The following is a 21638-nucleotide window of genomic DNA, read 5'->3' on the forward strand; positions in this document are numbered from 1 at the left end:
GAGATAGTGCATCAGATCACTAGTGTCTGATTAATTACTCCGACCTTTGCTCTGACAGTTTTACAAAGGTGCCAAAAGGGCTCTGCATACAGCATGAATTAGCAATACAAACACAACGAAGGACTTATCTGAAATATATTCCTGGAGAACGACGTACGTGTTCAAACGGTCGGTTTTTGTTTTTAACCCTCATTACTACGCCAATCAGCCTTACCATTGTATTCATGTAGTACTGTATACATCTCTTGCCGCTCCCCGAAACCTCATTTGAACTTGAATATCATTTATAAGGTTGTAAACGCTATGCTATAGTATCACGCAAGAGCTAATCTAAGCAACTGATATCCGATATCCGCGCCATACCGAATACGCCTACGCCTAACCCATCTGACAGAAACCGAACTCCCTTTCTCACACCATAGAGCGATCTAGAGATGTAGTACTCCAATAGATTAATCAATGCGAAATATACTGGAACACAGCCGACACTTCATCCGCACCAACCTCCTGCCTCAACAACAGATCTTGGATGGTCTTCATCCCTTCGTTAACAAAATGGTTCCATGTACTCGTGTCACCATACATCATAGCCGGCGCTTTGATATACTGCTTCCCATCCGGTTTGCACCGCTTGCATTTAAATGTATCGTGTGTATCGCTCGTCGTCTTGCCATGGTACTGGAATAACTCCCTCAGACTATCGAGCGTAAAGTGGCGCTCGACGTCTTCAGCAGAATCCACGACGCAGGAGGAGAGAGACTGTTTGTGGGACTGTCGCTGGAAGATCTTCTCTTCGATTGTACCTGTTGCAATGAAGCGGTACACGAAGCAGTCTTTCTTCTGCCCATCTCGCCACACTCGTGCTAGGGCTTGCTGGTCTGCAGCTGGGTTCCAGTCTGGGTCGAAGAGCACGAGGCGGTTGGCACCGATGAGGTTCAGGCCGCAGCCGCCGGCTTTACTACTTAGCAGGAATATGAACTCGGCGCCTTCGGGGTCGTTGAATTTGTCAACGAGCTTTTGGCGCTTTGTTACGTTCATAGTGCCGTCGAGTCGCAGACTACCATATCCACGGTGGCGGCAGAGCTTGTCGAACATGTCGAGGGTTTGTGTATAATTGCTGATCAAAACAATCTTGTCATTTGTGTCTTGTCGAATTCGAGCAAGCATGCGGTCGAGGACTTGCATCTTGCCAGAGTAGTATGGCCTGATGTCTCGATCTCTACCTCGAGAATCTTTGTGGACATAGTCTTCTGGGAAGAACTCCTCGCTTCCAGGCAGGTCTTCTGGGAGTTTAAGGAGATCCGGGTGGTTGCAAAGCTTTTTCAGCATGCCAATTGCTTTGAGAGGTTGGCTTCCCTTGCCACGTAACAGCGCCTTGATATCGGGGCTGCGGATAAAGTGATTGTACAAATCGAGCTGGAACGGAGCAAGATTGCAAAACACGACATGTTCGTACTTGACTGGCAAGTATTTGGAAAGAATGTCGTTGGTTCGTCTGATGATGAATTTGTTGACAACGGTTAAAAGTTCTCGTAGGCGCTCGGTTCCTTTCTCTTGGTCCTTGTCGCTGCCAGCAGCATCCCGTCCTTTCAAAATTGGAAGTTCATACTTCTTGCGGAATTCCATTCGAGTTCCAAGGAGGCCAGGATTCGCAAAGCTGATGAGTGAAAAGTACTCGGATAAGTCGTTTTGGATAGGTGTACCCGACAAGATGACTCTTCTCGAAACATTCAACTCGTTCAATGCTGTAAAAGTCTGACTGTCGCCGTTCTTCAACCGATGACCTTCGTCACATAACATAAGTCCAATCTTGGTGTTTTTCAGCTCGCTGACGTTCAATCGTAATGTCTCATAGGAAACAATGATGACAGGTCTTGTTACTGCTCGGCCACTTGCAATTGCCCACTGCCGTAATTGCTGAGTGAGCTCTTCCTTTGTAGCTTTACCATCAATTGCAAAAGGTTGGATGGCATCTGGTCCAAGCCATTTCACCAGCTCGTTCGCCCAATTCCTAACCAAACTCGAAGGACATGCAATAATGGCTTTTTGAATCGTCGGTTTGCCCGCATCTGGAGACTGCTTCAATAGGGTCCACATCAAAGCAATACATTGCAAAGTCTTTCCTAAACCCATCTCATCTGCCATAATACAGCCATTCGCGTTCTCTTCAATCATTCCTGTAACGCACTTGTACATAAACTTGACACCTTCGATTTGATGGGGCCGTAGAACTTTCGCAAGTTTCGGATCAATAACCACGGGGACCTTTGGCCGATCTCCCTCCACCACCTTCTTGATTCCCAATATCTCTCTAAGACTCTTGTGCACCAGCGGAGCTTCAATCTTAGGTGGTTCGCCATCCGCCTTCGCCTCTTCAATAGTCTTCGGTTTCTCATCAATCGTAGGATCGTACAGAACAATGGCGAACTCTCCGCTCGGGTCGTGCAATGGCTTTGCGATGAACACAGCCCCCTGTCTCAGTCCCAGTGTGGGTGGAGGTCGATTCGGATTGTATGCTGCAGAGTCCTTGTTGATCAATGGCACCGCAAAGCGTTTTCGGAACATAGTCTCCTTGTCCTTGACTTCAAAGACTGGGAATCGATTCACATCTCTATTCGCCAGTGCCAGCCTATCCTCGTTCGTCCACGGCTTATCCCCATCCTCCTCCTCGCCATCAGCACCGCTATAATTTACTTTTCGTCGTTTTCGCGTTGGTTTCTCCGATGCTCGAGTTATAGTTGCGGATCCGGGACATTTGAAGGGTTGGGAGAGTCGGTTTGCGGATTGAGGAGTTCCTGTGTATCGTCCAGATTGAGTAGCAGATGGCCGTCTTGTCGAAACTGGTGTATTCTCCTTGTCGTCGCTCAAGGTGAGATTGAACGGCTTCTTCAAGCGGTCGCCACTTTGAGGAGTTGCTGCAAGTGATACAGTCCGCTTGGTGCCCAGCACTGGCGTACTCGAAACCTCGTCTGGAGGAGTGATCATCATCTTGATGATCGAGTATTCTACTCGTTACTTTTCAAACATTCTTCACCATACTTTTGATTCGTAGTGGTTGCCTGATGCGACTTTGAGGTTATGTGTCGATGGATGTCAACAGCTTTCGCGACGCGTTAGACCAACGCGCTTGCACGTGCTAGATTCACGTGATTGTCTAAAAAATTGCAAAGAACACCTCGCCGTGAAATTATCGTCATGACGAATATTTGCAACATAAATATCTCATCCCTTTTAATTTTCTCTTCATCCTTTTTGTCCTAATATATGAGAACTTCTAGACATTGACACTCGTTTCTAAAAAGTTTCGCTCAATTGTTTACTGTATTATTCCCCATATTTTATTTCACGCCGCGTTCCCTTCCGCTACCCCGCCCTAAATTCCCAATGGCCCCGCCTCCAACACAAATAGATTTCTTCTTCGCCCGCTACCAGACTCCAATTCTTATGGGAGCATTCGCAACTCAAATCTGCCATCACCAATATATCAAGCGGACCGAGCCTTCAATTGCTTCCTCGGTCAAAGGGGCAGTCCGAGCTACGAATTTCCCTCGAACGCTGAGAGCGGGTCTTGGATGGGGGGTTGTGTTTCTGGGACTCTTGACTGAGATCACACTCGCGAAGCAGACTATAAGAGATCACACAGATCCAGTCCTTGCGCAGTCACTACAGAAGAAGTGGAAGAGGACATCTGAAGCGTCCTAATCGAGTTTCCAACTTAACATCCCAACGCCATGTCCCAATAATCCCACAAACGACTCCCGAACAACACGTACAATGTCCGCAGACTTCTGGGCGGGCTACATCTCGGGCGCCGCTGGGATAATTATCGGTAACCCCCTCGATGTCCTCAAAGTACGCCTGCAAGCAGGAACAGGCGCCCCCTCCACCCCTTCCCCCACCTCTCAATTCTCCTCCGCAGGCTCCCTCATCCGCGGCGCCACAGCCCCGATCCTCGGATACGGGGCTCTCAATGCTCTGCTCTTCGTAACCTATAACCGCACCTCCGCATTTTTGAACACAAACCCAGCAGGAACACCGGCCGGGTTATGGAGTACGTGGCTCGCGGGCGCGATCGGAGGACTTGCGACTTGGGTCGTCAGCACGCCCACCGAGTTAGTAAAATGCCGCGCTCAACTCTCCACTAGCTCAAGCTGGAACATCACGAAAGAAATTATGCGTGCAGAAGGGGTACGGGGAATGTATTTCGGCGGCGCCGTAACGGCGTTGAGGGATAGTGTTGGGTATGGGTTTTACTTCTGGTCGTATGAACTCAGTACACGTCTCATGATGTCGAGGTCCAAGCAGAGTACCTCGTCTGGACAAGAGGCAGCAAAGGTTCTGCTGTGCGGGGGACTGGCGGGCGTAGTTACGTGGGCGAGTGTGTTTCCGCTTGATGTTGTGAAGACACGGGTTCAGACGCAGGTCAATATCTTCAGAAATGCAGCTGAAAGCGAGGCTTTGCTAGGTGCTAATGGAACTTCAGCGGAAACAAGCCCAGCACTGTCAAAACGCCTGGGTGCTGTAGAGATTGCGAGGAATGCGTATAGGGCTGAAGGGGCAGGTGTGTTTTTCAGAGGCCTAGCTGTTTGCAGTGTTAGGGCTTTTGTTGTCAATGCTGCGCAGTGGGCTGTGTACGAATGGGTTATGAGAGAGCTTGATCCTGAGAGGAAGGCTGGCATGAGAAATGATATACCCTCATAGATGATAGATGATAGATTTAGATGATAACGAATAGAATGAAAATTACCTTGCATCTTGGAGTCTTGAACTGAGTGAAGATAAGGAAGACCCAGTCGGGTACGATTTAAGTAAGAAGTTAAAATTTCCGCGTGAATGCGTACATGTGAGTGAGTCGATAGAGGAAACTGAGCACTTGGATATTAAGTGCAAGTACTAATACATGCGTATTGGTTGATCGTGCTAAAAGCCTTTGGATTTCGTTAAGATATAAGATGAACATACACCACCCATAGTCGTAACAGCATTCAATTCGAATGCATCCACAAAAAGAGTCCTAAGCCGGTAGACAGCCAGAGATCTCATCCCTAACTCCATTCATGCAAAGCAAAACAACATACCCCGAATTCATGATATGCCGCTAATCCTACAAAGCCCACATTCATAACATGTCCTCCCAGAGGCAAAATACAGTGAAGAATGACCCAGTCAAAGAAAAACGTATCAGGAATATTGTAACTCGGCACTACTACTGCCACCTTGCTTGCCACCTTTCGCCTGTTGTTGCTGATACTGTTCAAACTGCTGGAACTGCTGTTGAACCAATTGCTGTGGCGTCTGATACTGCTTCTGCAGCGGCGGGAAATCCTCATAAGCGACAGCGGCATTGTAGCTGTGTGGCGTGCCAGAGTTTGAATTTCTGTCAACGTCGTCTAGTGACCGGTAATGGTAGCCTCCCCCGCGCCCGCCTCTACCTCTTCCTCCCCCGTTGCCTCTACCACCGCGCCCACCGCGCTGGGTGACATTACCACGGCCGCCACGTCCTCGTCCACGTCCATCATAAGACTGGTTGCTGTTATAGTTATTTCGCCCACCGCTTGCGTAGTTCTGACCATTGCCGTGTGAGCCACTTGATTGCCTGAACTCGTCGTCATCGTGTTGTTTGCGTTTCAGCGACTTGTTGGGGAATAAACTCTCATACTCATTCTCAGCTGGGTTCTCTTCTTCTATGCGAAGCAAAACTTTCTCGCCAACAGTGCTCTCGAAAATAAACTGCTTCTCTGGTGGAACAGGCTGCCAATTCTGGATCTTACCTGCATCAATGGGACGAGCGCCTTTGCGGAGAGCGAGGACAACAATTGGAACTGGGTTCTCGGTGTAGTACTGTTTAGTTTTGGGAACAGGCTGGACAGAAGCAGCCCAGATCTTGTTCTCATAAACTGCAGTGCCTGTAATTTCCCAGGCGGTCTTGCTGCCCATATTGCCGACCTTCTCCAGGATACTTTCCGGGGCTGGGCGAGGAGTGATGAGGATATTGTTTGCGAGGAACTTCATCTCAGTATCTGGCATGTTTGGCGGGAGGTTGGCTAGTGTAAGTAGCTTTTGAGTGTCAGTGTTGTTGATTAAATAACCAGTATAGAAAACCGTCTTCTTGATCTGAAGGCGCGTGCCACGTTTCGCTCGGTCGACGTGATCGTTGTGATCATTGAGCATGCGCTGCACTTCAGCGGCTTCTACAACTGGCTCCAGGAGCGTAGCTCCAGAAGCAACTTGCACTACTTCAGCGGTTATGGGGCCGCGAGTAGGCTTTCCTCCAATGCCATTCTGACGCTTGTTGTACCCCTGAAAGTATTCTCTGAAGCCTTTAACGTGCCTAACGCGGTCTTCATAGAGCCTAATCTCTTCAGCAGACTTATACGTCTCCATGAGGGTTTCCAGGAAGTTCTGCTTGAAATTCATGGTATTTGAAAAACGCTCATTGTTTGGACCCGCCTTTGGCTTCAGGGATATCAGGTCGAAGTCGAGGCCTTTGCTCTTAGCCATTCTCTTGAGAAGATCTCCGAAGCCATCCTCACTGCGGCCGGTCAGGAGGACAGTGAGGGCGTCTTTTTGTTGCATACTGAGCTCAACAAGCTCAACTATGCGTTCGTTCCACCAGCCTTCCCATGCGCGAGGCTCTTCTTTCTCTACGCCTTCCCCAGTAGCTGCGAGTATCCTCGAGTCGTGCCACCATCCACCATTCGTAAACGACTCTGGGGTTTGCAAGAAGCCTATGGTTGGACCGTTCCATAGTTTCGAGTTGGGTAGAGGGCTGCTGAAGACTGCAAATATAAGTCAACGAATGTCTGCCAACTGGGCGCAAGGCTACTTACGGGTATTGTCAAAATCATAGACGTGCAATGCTTTGATCTTCTCGGCAGCTAGAGCTTATCAGTCGGTTTATTGCAAAGGAAGAAAACCAGGACCTACCAGGCAATTGCTTGTTGGCGACAGACCAGCGAGCTAGTGCAGTGACCGTTTGCGGCATGTCATGGGGAAAATTAGCAGGACCAGTCATTCTTGCAATGACTATAGGGTCAAAACCGCACAGCTTTCTGAAGAATGGAGACACTTTGAATCAGGCGCAGGATTTAGCTAGAGTGATTGTGTAGAAGAGGATGTGGTGAATGAAGTTGCATTTTATGCTTCAAGATTTCCATCGGCAGCCTCGAGGGTTCTGGAGCTCGCTCTCGCTTGCCAACATTTAATACACCAACCTCGAATTCGGCGCTTAGCCGAATGCATCCAACCTCATCCATCCATCCATGGCCTCACTCGCAATTCGGCACGTAGCCTTGTCCTCGAAATCAGCAAAATCAGCATTAGGCTATATCTACCTAAAATGTCACGTCAAGCCCGGTGCAAGTAAGCAACGAGAAGGGATCGTCTCTATTTCTGAGAATGTCATCGAGGTGTGCGTGTCAGCGCAAGCCAGGGAGGGTGAATCAAATAAGGCTGTGAGAGAAGTAATTAGTAGTGTTAGTTCATTTACAGTTCTAAGTTAAGATAATTGGCAAACTGATCTAGTTGCAGGTTCTCAATTGTCCTAAGTCAGATGTAGAGATCGTTCGAGGCATGAAATCACGTAACAAGACGGTTGCTATTGAGGGGATCGATATCAAAGGAGACGAGGAGAAGTGTATCTCTGGAATTAGGGAAAAGTTCGAGAACGCTGTTGATGATTAGGACTGGACTTTTGATGGCCGGTTGAGGTAAGCTTGTTCTCTCAGTTGCCTTTCTTGACGAGCGTTGTCTAAGTCATAGAGCCTAGGATATCTATCAGCTTTCCAGCCGTAATATCTAACTACTTTATAAAGCGTACTTGAGAATTGGGAACATGAACGAAATAACTGAGTTGATGGGAAGGTATCTCGGGATTTATAGCATATCATTATAGGGTCTAAAATTGGAGTATGAGACTTATGTTCTAGAGCTGCTATCGAGATGAAAAAGATTCCCTTGAAAACGAAAGTCGAAAAACGAAGTACTATAGACACGCTCGTGGGGGACAGAAGGAGCGGCACAGCATCAACTTTTAATGTTCCGCCCCGCTTGCGAGTAGGCTGCGACATGATAAGTTGGCGCCTTGTTTTCGCTCCACCGCGAGACATATAAAGCTCAGGTATTCCCGGCAGGCTCTGGAGTTATGGAGAAGGCACATAGATGTTGCTCTCTCGATAAGATCGACGCAAGGATACACCCACCAAATGATTGTTACACAAAGCAATCGTGCTTTTGATGACAAAATACCAGGAGCTTTGTCTCCGTATTAAGCCGCAATATTGAAAGGCTTTATTATTAGGCTTTGTACAAAACTGTAAATACGTTGTCTTTTCTTTTCCTCCAATACTACGACCAAACACGCGGGCGGGACGGAGGAACAGTCCGAATAAATTTGTAGAGGATCGCGATGCGCAACCACAAGAGAGATTGCGACGAGATACGATTTTTTGCGTAGCAGTCAGTCTACGGAGTATGGTCCCGTCTTTGAACCCTTGAGGCAATATTGAGGAGTGGCAGGCTGGCATGGAGGGACCTCCTATGCGGCGCGGCTAGGGGCTTTGGTGATACCCGGGGGGCGATCAAAGCCCTTTCAGGTTCAGCTAGACATAAAGATCATCGGAAAGATCTGTCTGATAGGTTCGAAACGAACTCAAAGGATGGCAGGCAGGCCGAAATATGTGGGGTTGTTTCCTTCCGATTCCCGAGGAGAATGGAGATATAAAGATATACGAGCAATAGAGTTACAGTAATCGGTTTGAAGAATTTGTTGAATCATTGATACTGCTGCTAATAAAGTCTGTCCGAGACCCCGAGACTGCTTGTTCGGATGTGGCGTCGTAGAATCTCACTGACTGCGTCATTCCCAGCTGGTTGGGATAGGATGGATTGATTTGGTGGGTTGAGCGGGGGGACCTGAGAGTGTCAGTAGGAGGAGGCTATAAGGGGAAAGAGGGGAGCACCAGGAAGTATGTACCGTACCGTACCGTAGACGCCCATGGTTCCTTTTACGGTACGGTACGGTACTGTACAACACTTTCTTTTCCCCCGAGGTAGTTGCGTCGGAAATGAAGATAATCTGTGATAAAAACGCCATTATTGCTGGGCGGCATTGCTACTCCGTAGGCGATCATTGCAGTTTGAAGATCGGATCCTTTGGATATATTTACCCAAGCAGTGTATCTCACCGCCTTGGCCCCGCTGTTGATTGTTGGCCGGTCAAAGTTTGATGGTGATCTGTACAGTAGGTACGGTACGGTACTCGCACTGTACCCTACTCATGCACCGAGTCAGTCCACATTCCACGTCTTGAGGCGCTGCTGGGATGGAGTCCAGATATGGTATGGCCGCGATATCAATACCCGCCCAGCAGGGCCAGCACAAGATGGCGATGGCTTTTTTTGTGGCGCTGTATGGCTTCATAACTTCCAGCACAAGAGTACTCGGTACAAGACTTTGTGGTGGGATGGTTCAATGATTGGAGGCTGGAGTAGTGGATTCCCGATGGGAATCACAGCACCCCTACAGTAATATCATCAGAATTGTATTTACTTGATCAACCTTGTCAACAGTGTGTGCAACATGCTAGTAAAGTAGTCCCGATTAGGCTACGAGCAGCCGGGCGCATTGGATTGCATCCGATTTCATTCCCAAAACTACTTGTCCTGTCTCTTCTCGCCTTGTTTAGATCTTTAAATCAATATCAATCGCCTTTACTGTACCTGTAGAGCACCACCACCAGTGCCAGTCCGAATCCGGCGTACTGTAGCATCGCCAGACAAGTTCGAGACACCACCACCCACACCACACCCCTAATATTCGCCAAGGGATCTTTTGCTGCACAGTGACGTTCGGACGAACTCTTCATCGCCCGTGCGTCTGTCTGCTTTTACCTCATCCATCTTGTCGTTCGCCTTCAACCTTTGCGAATACCACTGTGCGCCTGTAAGATAGGCAAGGAAAGGATAGAATAGCACAGGATAGGATACCATACGACAGGACCACCCCCTGCGACGAAGGCTCAGCTAGCCCCCCCCTCCCCCAAAAGCGCATCACGATGGACAAGGGGGATATGGCAGGTTCTGCCGCGAACAATTCTAGTGATTTTGTAAGTTCCTCATGGTCTAGATCTTCTCTCTTCACGGCGCCACATCTAATCATCACACGAAGGTTCGCAAACTATACAAGTGAGTAGCCATTGTCTCAGAAGAGCCATGTGGTAATATGTTGATGCGACAACTGACTAACGCGCTGGACTAGGATGTTGGAGGACCCCTCGTACGATGCCATTGTCCGTTGGGGAGAAGGGGGCGAGAGCTTTGTGGTACTTGAGGTATGGAATGGCCGCAATCATACCCTATTTGCTGTTGTTGTTGTTGTTGCTGATGTTGACGCCCGCCATAGAACGAAAAGTTTACCAAGTCTATCCTCCCAAAGCATTTTAAGCACAGCAACTTTGCGAGTTTCGTCCGACAATTAAACAAGTATGACTTCCACAAGGTCAGACAGAACAACGAAGATAACGCGCCGTCGCAGTATGGGCCTAATGTCAGTATTTATTTGTTCTGGGCTATAAGTATTAGAGACTAATTATCGACCAGGCCTGGGAATTCAAGCACCCCGAGTTTCAAGCGAACAAGAAAGACTCGTTGGATAATATCAGACGAAAAGCCCCCGCCCCAAGGAAACCTGCCCAAGCCATAGATGATCAATACCCAGCCCAGCAAATAGATCTTATCAATAGCCAACTAATGGCAACTCAACAACAGCTTCAACACCTATCCGAGAGGTACCAAGATTTGGCTCAAGGTCACGTCGTCTTACTTCAACAAGTTGTACAATTACAAAAGTTCGTCAAGAATCATGATGGGGTTATGCATAGAGTGATGGGGTTCTTGCACAGTGTCGACGCGCAAAGGCGCAACAGCCGGATCGAAGGGCCTTTTGGGAACAATGCTGCGCCTGGGATAGGGTCTAGAGAACCGTTGTCAAACGATGGCCCGGTAGATGACCATCCTGCCTCTCCGCTGCAACAGGCGTCTGAACTTCTCGGTGAAATTTCTGTTGATAGCCTCCAGAATAAGGAGCTCGAGCAGTTGTCGGCGGATTTGCAATTCCGCAATGACTATTCTACGCCTCCAAATGATCACAGTGCCACCATGGCTCCACCATCTGAAACATCAAGCACACATATTGGGTACTCAGCAGGCAATGACCTAGATAGTATGGTCTATCCTGTTGGCCATACAAATGGCATCGACCCGATAAATAGCGAGCATATCAACAATATTCCTTACGCACTACCTCCTCATGGCATGATACCTGTTAATCCAATGCCAGAAATGGTGCCCGAGGGAAATGCAAATCTTGGCCGAAAGAAGGGTCTTATGGAACCTATATGGGGAATGAACAAGCCCAGAGTTCTACTTGTGGAGGACGATAAGATGTGTGCAAAAATTGGTTCCAAATTTTTGCAAGCTTTTGAATGCGGGGTAGAGACTGCTGTAAGTTTTTCTTGGTTATATGATAGTTAGCCTCTTGCTAATATTTCTCAGCGTGATGGTCTCGAAGCCGTAAACAAGATTAACAATGGTGCGGGCCAATATGATCTCATCCTCATGGATATTATTATGCCCAACCTGGACGGTGTCTCTGCAACCGTCTGTATACGAGAATTCCGGCCAGATATTCCAATTGTAGCAATGACATCCAACATAAGAACCGACGATATTGATATGTACTTCCGATACGGTTAGTCCACTATCATGGCTTCTAGCATAACTTCTGACTTGAATAGGAATGAATGATGTGTTACCCAAGCCTTTCACCAAAGAGGGCATGCTAAAATCACTTCAGAAGCATCTAGCATCCTTCTTGAAAGGCGCTCAGTTCCCTAATTCAGCGCCAATGCCACACCCAGGTGGATTCGCACCACAGAACGCCCCTCATCCTCCTCTGGGTTTGAACATGGCCCAATTATCCGCAGGGCAGTCTTTGAAAGATGAGACGTCCCCGGGAAAGTCACCAGCCACAGCAGGATCTTGGCACTCGCCGAACCAAATACCAGGCCATTCGCCTGTAGGACACCCGCCTGGTTACATGCAGGCGCCTATGAGAGATAATCCCTATCCCATGACCCCCACACATCCACATCCGCAACATGGGTACCAACTTCCACCAAACCAAATTGGACAGCCGAGAGGAACTCCACAGCATCGGAGGGTCATGTCGGATATGAGCGGTGGTCCTTCGGAGGAGCATCCAGATGTGAAGCGACAGAGGATGTTCCCTCCTCCACCTCCAGGCAGCCAAGGGGGGTTCCAACAGTAGCAGGAAGTATAGCGCAAAGATATAAAGGGTGAATCCCTTGTTCCAAGATGGCCATCTGATGGTTTGCTCGTTACATTTGTATATTTAATATGTGGTCTGCCCCCACAGAACGCTCATGTGCATTTGGTGTTTGATTGATGGGAAGAGATGAGACAAGACATGTTTTCGGCGCTGGTGGAAATATGGTTATTGCAAGTTCGCAGCGGCGTTTGAGGGTAGGCTTGAATTGCATGGTTCGGTGCTTGGTCTGCTGGCGCTGGTGGTTATGACATTTCATCCTGACAAGACAGTCGGTGTGGCCATTATTTAGTCTCGACATACCACTTTATACACTATCTACCTTGACATTTGAGGATATGTCGGGTGAAATATATGCTTCTCGGGCAAACGAAGCAGAGAGGGCAGGATGACAAGCGTAGAAGTTCGCAAAATAAAGAAAGTGTGAATAGGAAGAAGAAATGAAACAGAGATATGCAGAGACGTTGAGATAAAGAGTGTTCCCTCGGGATATAAAAGGTCTATCGACGTCTAGACTCTTATGAGCTGATGGCATGCAAGCAATCCCCTGAAGGGAACCTGGCCTGGCCGGCGAGCCAGCCTTGTCACACTAGCGCGCGGGAGTCGGGTCGGGTTGTGAGTCAAGCTCTAAATATTTTTATTTTTGAGCCTCCAATTCTCACCCCACCTCGATTTACCTCGATTTACCTCTAAATTACCTGAATACTGGTATATTGAATAGTTGAGAGAAAGTTACTGAACGACCTAACGTATTCTGTTATAAGAAAAAGAAATACCGAGACAGGCCGGGGGGGATAAGTGCGCAAGATGTCGCATGCTCAGAAGAGCAGAGTAGCCGCGGGGGGGAAAGGAGCGGCAAAGGCGAAGAAAGCAGCTGGTGGGAAGAAATCGGAGAATGACAGAGAGGATACACTCCAAGCTGTGGTATGTGCAAGCTCAATTATGCCGGAAAAGAAGTATACTAACTCTAGACAGATTCTCGCAGATTCATTCGAGACGCGGTTTAATCCCTTTACACTGGAAAGACCAAGAGTAAGCTCTTCTATTCTATTCATACCCTTGGAGTCAATTGGATAAAAGGAGGATTGCTGAGCAATGGCTAACGCCATGTTTAGTGCCTCCTCCCTCTAGCAAACACGCCCCTCATCGAATACACGCTCGAGTTCCTCGCTATGGCCGGTGTAGCAGACATCTTCATCTACTGCGGCGCGCACACCACCGCCGTACAATCCTACATCCTCTCCTCCAAATGGCACCCCAGCACCTCAGCAGCATCGCCCTTCAACACGCTCGAGATCGTGAAAACTACAGCCCGCTCCGTAGGCGACGCGCTGCGGGATTTGGATTCGAGAGATATGATTACAGGGGATTTCTTGCTGGTGCATGGAGACCTGGTCTCGAATTTACCTATCGATGAGGCGTTGAGGAATCATAGGGACAGGAGGATTAAAGACAAGAATGCTATTATGACTATGATTCTAAGAGCTGGGGGACTGGGGGAGCATAGGACGAAGGCGAAGGGAGTTACGCCTGTTTTTGTGGTTGATCCGAGCAAGAATCGGTGTGTGCATTATGAAGAGATGCATCCACTGCAAGCACACAAATATGTGGATCTGGACGAAGAGCTGCTGAAGGATCATAAGGATATCGAGGTCCGGACGGATCTGATCGACTGTGGCATTGATATCTGCACGCCGGATGTGCTGGCGCTGTGGGCTGAGAGTTTTGACTATGAGGTTCCGAGGCGGCATTTTTTGCATGGCGTGTTGAAGGATTATGAACTGAATGGGAAGACGATACATACGGAGATTGTGGATGATCGATATGCGGCAAGAGTCTTCAATTTACAATCATACGACTCGGTTAGCAAAGATGTGCTTGGGAGGTGGACATATCCTCTCGTTCCGGACAGCAATCTTGTGGCAGGGCAAAGCTACAAGTTCGAAAGGGGCTCATTATACAAGGAGAACGATGTGATGCTGGCTAGGACGTGCAAAGCGGGTAAGAAAACCGTGCTTGGGAAAGGAACAAGTGTGGGCGCTGGGAGCGTGGTGTCCAACAGTATCATTGGAAGGGATTGCCAAATCGGGAAAAACGTTACTATTAAGGACGCCTACATCTGGGACAACGTATCTATCGGGGATGGCTCCAATGTTGAGAGAGCAATTATCGCCAACGAAGCCGTTATTGGCAAGTCCTGCAAAATCCAACCCGGAGCTCTAATATCCTACAAAGTCGGTATATCAGACAACACTGAAATAAAACCCAACCAGCGCATCACCCGCGCCAAGCGGAAACGCGACGCCGATTCCGAAACAGAGGAAGAAGTTCCCTCGGACCCCTCAATAGTCGGCCCATCAGGCCACGGGTACGAGTTCCGCGACGCTGAAGAATTCTCCGATGACGAAGAAGCCGCCTTCCACTCGTCCCTAATATACAGCACGCAACACCTAAACCTCTCCAACGCCTCCATCTCTACCCTCTCCTCATCCCTCTCCGCCGACGACGAACCCACCGGTCCACGCTCGCGCCTCTCCTCCTTCACCTCCCTCTCCGACGACGGCGACAACGAGGGCTTCCACCACGACGCCGTGCAAGGAATTCTAGACACGCTGCACGAACACGGCGACTTCGACTCGGCGAAACTCGAGTTCATGGGTCTGCGCCTCAGCAACGACGCCACGGATCACCAGATCCGCCGCGCCATCGCCGTAGCGTTCAGCAAGCACATCTCGCAACTCGTCGACGGCGAGGATCAGAAGACCGAAGCCAGCAAAGCGGCCGCGTCGGCGTTCGCTACCAGCGGCGCGGTGCAGTTCCTGAAGAACGTAGCGCTGAGTACGGGGACGGAAGAAGACGCTGTTGATTTCCTGCGCTGTCTGCAGAAAGATGCGGTGAATCGAAGCAGTGGGCCTTTGGTTCTTGCGGCGGTGTGCCAGCGCTTGTATGAGGAGGAGGTTGTTGGGGAAGAGGCGTTCTTGAGGTGGTGGGAGGAGGCGGAGGGCATGGGCGAGGATGAGGATGTAGAGATGATGAGGGTTAGGGGGAAGACGGGGGTTTTTGTGGAGTGGTTGAAGGAGGCGGAGAGTGAGAGTGAGAGTGGGAGTGATGAGGAGAGTGAGGAGGAGAGTGAGGATGAGTAGATTTGTGTATGATGGTTGTGTTAAATAGATGGATTGATGAGTCGCTATCTCGCAAGATTATACGAGTAGGAAAATGCCTGTCAAACGAATTATCTTCTGATTACCTTGAGTGTTTCAATGAATATTGTTGAAGAACTGATATTAGGATGTCCTTTAGAAGACAAAAATAAGCATCCCAGGAAGTTACATAAATCTCCAATTTAGAATGACAGGAGGGTCTGAAAATACTATCTCACACAAACTTGCAGAAAGACACAATCATATTCTCTGGGCCCCAATTCAGGTATTGTTTCTTTCCTGTACTGTCTCTAGTAACTCAAACATCGCCGAGGGCTTCGCGATGCATAGGAAATCCTATATAAAGAGGCCCAACCTCAGCATCTCTTCTCAACCCATTTTCCGCTCCCATTGCAAAGTCTCAACTTCACACCACACCATCCAATCATGCTTCACTCCCCAACTTCCCCTACCCTCATCTATGGCGCAGCAGGAGCAGCCTTAATCTCATCAGCAGCTGCCTCAGGAGCTGGCGCAGCAGCGAGGGGCGCCTGAGCAGCATCAGTAGTAGCCGGGTTCACGTTCTCATTATTAATAATCTCCGCCTTCTTCTCCCCTGCCTGCAGCCACTTCGGGGGCTTCGCCCACTGAGGATCAGTCCAAGGACCCTCATCACTCAGCGCACATCCACCAGCACACTCACAAGTGCCGCCAAAGATCTTGGGCAGGTTCTCAGCAGGGACCTGTGCGAGCAGTTCCTTCTGGTAGCCGCTGCCGAGCACATGGATTTTCTCAACGGTGATGGGATCAAGCCAGCCCTTGACAACGCTGAAGACGGTGCTGAAGCCCCATGGCGCGTTGATCAGGTACAAGCGGCCGAGGCGCTCGGGGTAGTAATTTTGCGACATGGCGGAAGCTTGCTTGACGTAGCCGTAGACGGAGGAGACCTTGCCCAGGCCGACTCCCTTGAGATCCATTATCGTGCAGCAGGTCTCGAGGAGTGCGCCGGACTTTCGTGAGCAGGCGGGGAGACGGGGGTCGCCTACTTTCTCGTATTCGACGGCCAGGTTTTGCAGCATTCGTTCAGAGGTGGTAATCTTGTACATGGCGGTGAGGTCAATGTTGCCTAATTGTTCGATGTAGACTGGTCGCCCATCCTATGCCCTTGTTAGTAATATGTCCACGGTAGCAGATGTGAAGTGGGGATTACCTTATCAATCTTGTGGTAATATTGAGGGTAGTATTCGAATACTTTTTCCTTCTCCGTGTAGTCGAAGTTCCTCACCAAATCGTCGAGGTTGGTTTCCTTGCGCCATGCCTCGCTGTCGACGAACCTGTGCCATGTATTTAGCAGATGTCTCGTATAGTTGGTGAGGGGTAGCTTACATCTTTTCAGCGAGGGCGACATCGAATTTGCGGGCACGCAGAAATCGTAGCTACACCGCCAAGTTAGCCACAGACTTCAAAAATCTAGAAAGGGCAGGGGACGTACCAGAGTTATGGTATCCAGTCGCTCAGTGTATCCATCTGACTCGAGCTTTGTGCGTAGTTGGAAAACCTGGGCATCCTGCTGGGGGGTTGTGTGTCCTGGGTGGCCGCTTTGCTTGTTGGACGATACGGTGGGATAGTCGTAATGATCATACTTGGGATCGAGATTCTCAATGGTAGGATATTCTGAAGCCATGGCGACGGTGGGGGAGAGGAGACGAGAGGAGGTAGGAAGGAGTTGTGAGACGAGAGGAGGTAGGAAGAGTTGTGGGACCTTGAGAGTTGTTCGTGGGGTTGCTGCTTGGGTATTGATATCGATCAACACAAGCAAGGTTCTAGCCTGGAAATTCTTTGGGGCAGGGCAGGGCAGGGGCAATCACGCTCGAGCTCGAGGCAAATACGGAGTGACGATGCGGCAATAAGTGGGGGCCAATCAAATTATAGGAAGGAAGCGAGAAAGGGGTAATTAATTAATTGTCTTTTCGAGCATGTTATTCATTCAAACATGGCCAAGATTAGTTGATCATACGAGACAACAATCGCACAATATTCACATAAAAGGGTTTGTTTGTTTGCACTATATGAGTTCAATTAAGCTCGTCTTTTTATCCGATTTTTAATTGCGCTCGATTTGACCAATATTTGGCCATATCATCCATTTGGCGACCCATCCTTTCCTCCAGATTCCAGTGCTACTTGGTCTTGCTTCTCTTTCCGCTTCATAGTCACATCCCAATTATACACTCGTGCCGTAGCAACCTCCATAGTCTGCCTATTGTTAGTTTCACCACTAAGAGAATGAAAACGTCCATTTGCATTTCATGGAGTATACATACCGTAACCTGCTCTCTTAGAAAGTCAAGGTCTTCTTCACAGTTTGTCAAATTCAGCTTGGCTGTTGCAAGTCTCGTCGTAAGAAGTTCATCGGCTTCATCGATGGGATATGAAAGCATAACATTTGCCTACCCCTGTCAGTGGTGCTTCGAACATCAACTCTGGAAGACTGGGGACTCACTCCAAGCCATAGATAAACCTCCTCCGTAGGTTGTATGTTTGCCTTTGCATACAGAGTGTCGTTCAATTCGAATGTTGTCTCGATAGGGTCCGCACCAGGCTATCACATCTGGTCAGCTCCTGAACTTCGAAGTTTAAGTTCCAACTCGGAGACGTACCTTTCTTGTCTTGAGAAACTTCACCATATCCAACGTCTTCTGTATGTCTGGTATCTTTTCTCTGTGGCCCATTGCTGCCCTTTGCTTATTTGCTTCCATGAACTGATATTTTCTGACCAAAATATGAGCCCTGGGTCAATGGTAGTCTCGATTTGACAACGTACTGTATCATCTCTTGGAACTTCTTCAAGGTCGCCTCGACTTCTGCGCGGCCGGTAACATAATCTTCCACCTTGTCGACGAAGGGCGCATATGGGATGCCTCGAGGATTGGTCGCCGCTCCATCTTTCCTGCTTGAGGCATCAGTTCTGCTTTCGATCGTATGGTGAGATAATACTCAGGGGTGTTATTTACTTGAGCTCCTTGTCTGCCATCTTCGGCGTTGTGGAGAGCTTGAACAACAGCTCAGGCAAATTTGTCCTGGAGCTCTGCTCTGGAGGCTCTCGAAATTCAACAGCTGGAACCTGAACCTGGTCTTGGCATCTTGGCACGCTAGGGTGGCTTGACCCGCCCCCGCCGGCCCGCTCTCGGAACCTCTCTCTCTCTTATCAGTTGTACAAGTGTACAGTACCTGCTCGTTGTGGTTGTGTCATCATAATACGACCGCGGCGGCGACTGGTCGATAACATGACGATGGAGGAATCACAATGGCTACAAGATGTCCTTCGATACTCGCTCAAAGCTTCCTCCTACACAACCGCCGACGACAAGCCTCCCCAAGCGGATCCGCGACTGGGGAAATTAGTTGAAGGGATATTGTTTTCGAGACGATTCATTTTGACCTATCATATTATTATTTTGGGGATTATATTCTCGTTATCCGTAGGACACTGGTCGGGAAAACTGGTTCGATGGAGGAGACGACGGGCGATGAAGCTACGAACCTTTGGGGCCGAGGACGAATATGATGCAGATGCAAAGACCATTACTCCATACTCTCAAAGGGACAGGATCAGTGTCTGTGAAGTCGAAGGGGTTTCATTTTCAGGTAGTAGTACTACACAAGGCAGTGAAGGGTCTGCAAGCCCGCCACGGAGGGATCTGAGCAAGGACGAGGATGAAGACGAAGACGAGGAGACCCCGCTTCTACATCAAGGGAATGCACCCCATCCAGTGTATTCTCGACGAACTATGATTTCCTATATAAGGGCATTCTTAGTCTACCAGCCAAGACCAATACCCTTCTTCAACAAAGTCCTTCCATCAAATGGAGCTTCGTTGGCAGTTCTGGCCTTCATTGGACTGAATATCTTTTATATGTACTACCATATCAACTTCAACAGTTTTGAAACATTCGTCTGGGCCGATAGATTTGGTCTGCTATTCGTAGCCAATCTCCCCTACTTATATATACTGGCCGCGAAGAACCAGCCCTTAAGGTTACTCATGGGCCAATCTTATGAATCTTTGAACCTCATACACCGTCGTTTGGGAGAATTGTTATGTCTTGAGGCTCTCCTCCACTTCGTGGGAATGATCGCTACCTGGTACCAAACCTTTCGTCCTAGCGGATTCGGTTTCATACGTTTCTTAACACTAAAAGTGACATTTCTTGGCCTCATTGCCTTGATATCTTACGAGATGTTATACCTCACATCTCTTGCCAGTTTCCGTCAGCGTTGGTACGAATTATTTCTAGGCCTACACATAGTTCTCCAAATCATCGGCCTCATATTCGTCTTCCTGCACCACTCAGCAGCAAGACCCTACGTTGGCGTTTCCCTCGCCATCTTCCTCATAGACCGCCTCGTTTACCGAATAGGGGTAAAATCCAGCACCCTCGAAGCGAGAGCTACAATCATGGAAGACGACGATACAGTCAAGCTATCCACAATCATCACTATTCAACGCAAACCCCGCTATATCTTCGGAAAACCCACCACAGCAGGCTGGCTGCCAACAGACCACGTCTTCGTTAGCATCCCAAGTCTAGGACGAAAACACATTCTGCAAGCCCACCCCTTCACCATCGCCTCCCAAGCCCCAGGCCCAGAAGACGAAAAAGCGGTTCTCGACCTCATAATCCGTGCTCAAGGTGGCTTTTCAGCGGACCTCCTAATGCGGGCTCGCTCCCACAAGACCCTCTCCATCCGTCTCGATGGACCCTACGGTTCCCCTCACGCGCGCATACTCGTCGAATCCTGCTCCACAGCACTCATAATCGCCGGTGGAAGCGGTATTGCCGTCGCCTGGCCTCTCATCCACCATCTCCTCGATACCAGGCGGCGTACCGATATGGAGACCGCCCCCAGTTCCAAGACGTTACGCGGGAAGAGGATTGTGCTAGTGTGGATTATCCACGAAGGTGACCATATTGACTGGATTGGACGGAAGGCTTTAGGGGATGTGGAGAATATGGGGGTGGAGATTCTAGTCCCTCGCGCTACTTCTGAGATTGGAAGACCGGACTTGAAAGCCATTGTTAAAGAGACCGTTGGTAAACATGCTGTAGAACCGAAACGGAGTATTGGTGTATTGGTCAGTGGACCAGATGGCATGAACAGAATTGTGCGTAATACATGCGCCGGTATGGTTCGAGATGGCCTTGATGTCGAGATTGCGGTTGAGAAGTTTGGCTGGTGATGAGATTATGAATGAACCCCAAGATGTGTGTTTTGGCGCGTATATATATTATGTCCTCCACTTCCTTATTATTTTGCCGGGATGGGTTTTGAGGAATTCTAGTTTGGTCTGGTCTGGTTATGATTTTGAGTTTACAGGACTGTGCGGTTTATGGCTTTTGATTTGAATTTTGGGTATGCATGTTTGGGAGGTTTTTGTGCATATATTTTAGATTTGCGCCCGGTGCGGCTCATAGACATTATACCCCAAGCTATAACTAACCTCGACATACTTGGCTATGAATGACATATTCTACCATCAAAGCAAGAACAAACAACTTATCGACAAATTGCCTTTGCGAGTCTGTAGCTAGTAAGTCAGCACTATTTTTATCCTAATTCTACTGTACATAGTTCTTCTACCTTCAGGGTCGATATAGGACCCAATTTCCAAAGATTTAATGCGTCTACAGCAATGAATAACAAGTTCAATCTCGCCCATTGCATATTCAATGCCCGCAGCTAGCTAGCTGAAAGAAGGCTAAGGCTTGAGATTCAAAATTTAGTACGAAAGGTAGACGGGGTAGTAGGGAAATAGTAGCACTAGCTGAGGAAGCGTCGTCTATTGTAACTCGTTTCGTCCAATAACTAGGGTTGTAGAAAATATTTAGTTCTTTTAATAGAGGAACGCCGGACGGTCGTCAACGTGCTCGACAAGGAGGACCGCTTTCTACACCGGACGGTCGGAGATAAACGCGGCGGAATATAGGGACCTGGACGTACTGAAAAATACCACTTAAATCTGTGCACGTACTACAAAATTCGCCAATTTCATTCCGCCGCGTTTACAAGTATCTCCGGCTGGTGGAGAGGCTCCCCTTCCTTTGACATCAACATGGGAGATCGTGACCATCTGTTGGAACTTGGGGCCA

The 21638-nt window shown here is 48.8% G+C and overlaps 9 protein-coding genes across 9 annotated transcripts; 5 read left to right on the plus strand and 4 right to left on the minus strand.

Moving 5' to 3' along the window:
* Window positions 1–456: 456 nt before the first annotated feature.
* On the minus strand, window positions 457–2988 carry rhp54 (DNA repair protein rhp54; the record flags this gene model as incomplete). Its single annotated transcript, XM_031145747.1, has 1 exon — window positions 457–2988. The coding sequence occupies one exon, from the start codon at window positions 2986–2988 to the stop codon at window positions 457–459; it is 2532 nt and encodes an 843-aa protein (XP_031009711.1).
* A 396-nt stretch (window positions 2989–3384) lies between these two features.
* Slc25a29 (Mitochondrial basic amino acids transporter) lies at window positions 3385–4701 on the plus strand (the record flags this gene model as incomplete). Its single annotated transcript, XM_031145748.1, is given in 2 exon segments — window positions 3385–3695; window positions 3708–4701. The coding sequence occupies 2 exon segments, from the start codon at window positions 3385–3387 to the stop codon at window positions 4699–4701; spliced, it is 1305 nt and encodes a 434-aa protein (XP_031009712.1).
* A 480-nt stretch (window positions 4702–5181) lies between these two features.
* Window positions 5182–6985, minus strand: SPBC4.02c (Uncharacterized protein; the record flags this gene model as incomplete). Its single annotated transcript, XM_031145749.1, has 3 exons — window positions 5182–6779; window positions 6831–6878; window positions 6928–6985. The coding sequence occupies 3 exons, from the start codon at window positions 6983–6985 to the stop codon at window positions 5182–5184; spliced, it is 1704 nt and encodes a 567-aa protein (XP_031009644.1).
* Window positions 6986–7262: 277 nt separating this feature from the next.
* LHYA1_G000761 (UPF0235 protein) lies at window positions 7263–7683 on the plus strand (the record flags this gene model as incomplete). The annotated part of the gene is made up of 2 exons (XM_031145750.1): window positions 7263–7475; window positions 7531–7683. The coding sequence occupies 2 exons, from the start codon at window positions 7263–7265 to the stop codon at window positions 7681–7683; spliced, it is 366 nt and encodes a 121-aa protein (XP_031009643.1).
* Window positions 7684–10054: 2371 nt separating this feature from the next.
* On the plus strand, window positions 10055–12327 carry SKN7 (Transcription factor; the record flags this gene model as incomplete). The annotated part of the gene is made up of 6 exons (XM_031145751.1): window positions 10055–10167; window positions 10258–10330; window positions 10402–10545; window positions 10599–11501; window positions 11553–11748; window positions 11795–12327. 6 exons carry the CDS (start codon window positions 10055–10057, stop codon window positions 12325–12327), a joined length of 1962 nt encoding a protein of 653 aa, XP_031009646.1.
* Window positions 12328–13152: 825 nt separating this feature from the next.
* On the plus strand, window positions 13153–15488 carry tif225 (putative translation initiation factor eIF-2B subunit epsilon; the record flags this gene model as incomplete). The annotated part of the gene is made up of 3 exons (XM_031145752.1): window positions 13153–13269; window positions 13321–13377; window positions 13461–15488. The coding sequence occupies 3 exons, from the start codon at window positions 13153–13155 to the stop codon at window positions 15486–15488; spliced, it is 2202 nt and encodes a 733-aa protein (XP_031009645.1).
* Window positions 15489–15964: 476 nt separating this feature from the next.
* On the minus strand, window positions 15965–17169 carry sec14 (Sec14 cytosolic factor; the record flags this gene model as incomplete). Its single annotated transcript, XM_031145753.1, has 4 exons — window positions 15965–16642; window positions 16696–16819; window positions 16872–16921; window positions 16978–17169. 4 exons carry the CDS (start codon window positions 17167–17169, stop codon window positions 15965–15967), a joined length of 1044 nt encoding a protein of 347 aa, XP_031009640.1.
* Window positions 17170–17624: 455 nt separating this feature from the next.
* On the minus strand, window positions 17625–18687 carry LHYA1_G000765 (putative prefoldin subunit; the record flags this gene model as incomplete). Its single annotated transcript, XM_031145754.1, has 6 exons — window positions 17625–17741; window positions 17810–17935; window positions 17989–18087; window positions 18146–18257; window positions 18310–18453; window positions 18500–18687. Coding segments are annotated over 6 exons (786 nt in total), but the record flags the coding sequence as incomplete, so codon positions are not given.
* Window positions 18688–18772: 85 nt separating this feature from the next.
* Window positions 18773–20728, plus strand: FRE1 (Ferric/cupric reductase transmembrane component; the record flags this gene model as incomplete). Its single annotated transcript, XM_031145755.1, has 1 exon — window positions 18773–20728. One exon carries the CDS (start codon window positions 18773–18775, stop codon window positions 20726–20728), a length of 1956 nt encoding a protein of 651 aa, XP_031009642.1.
* Window positions 20729–21638: the final 910 nt, after the last annotated feature.

The sequence above is a fragment of the Lachnellula hyalina genome (assembly GCF_007821495.1).
Source record: "Lachnellula hyalina strain CBS 185.66 chromosome Unknown contig00003, whole genome shotgun sequence".
In the NCBI taxonomy this organism is placed as follows: domain Eukaryota; kingdom Fungi; phylum Ascomycota; class Leotiomycetes; order Helotiales; family Lachnaceae; genus Lachnellula; species Lachnellula hyalina.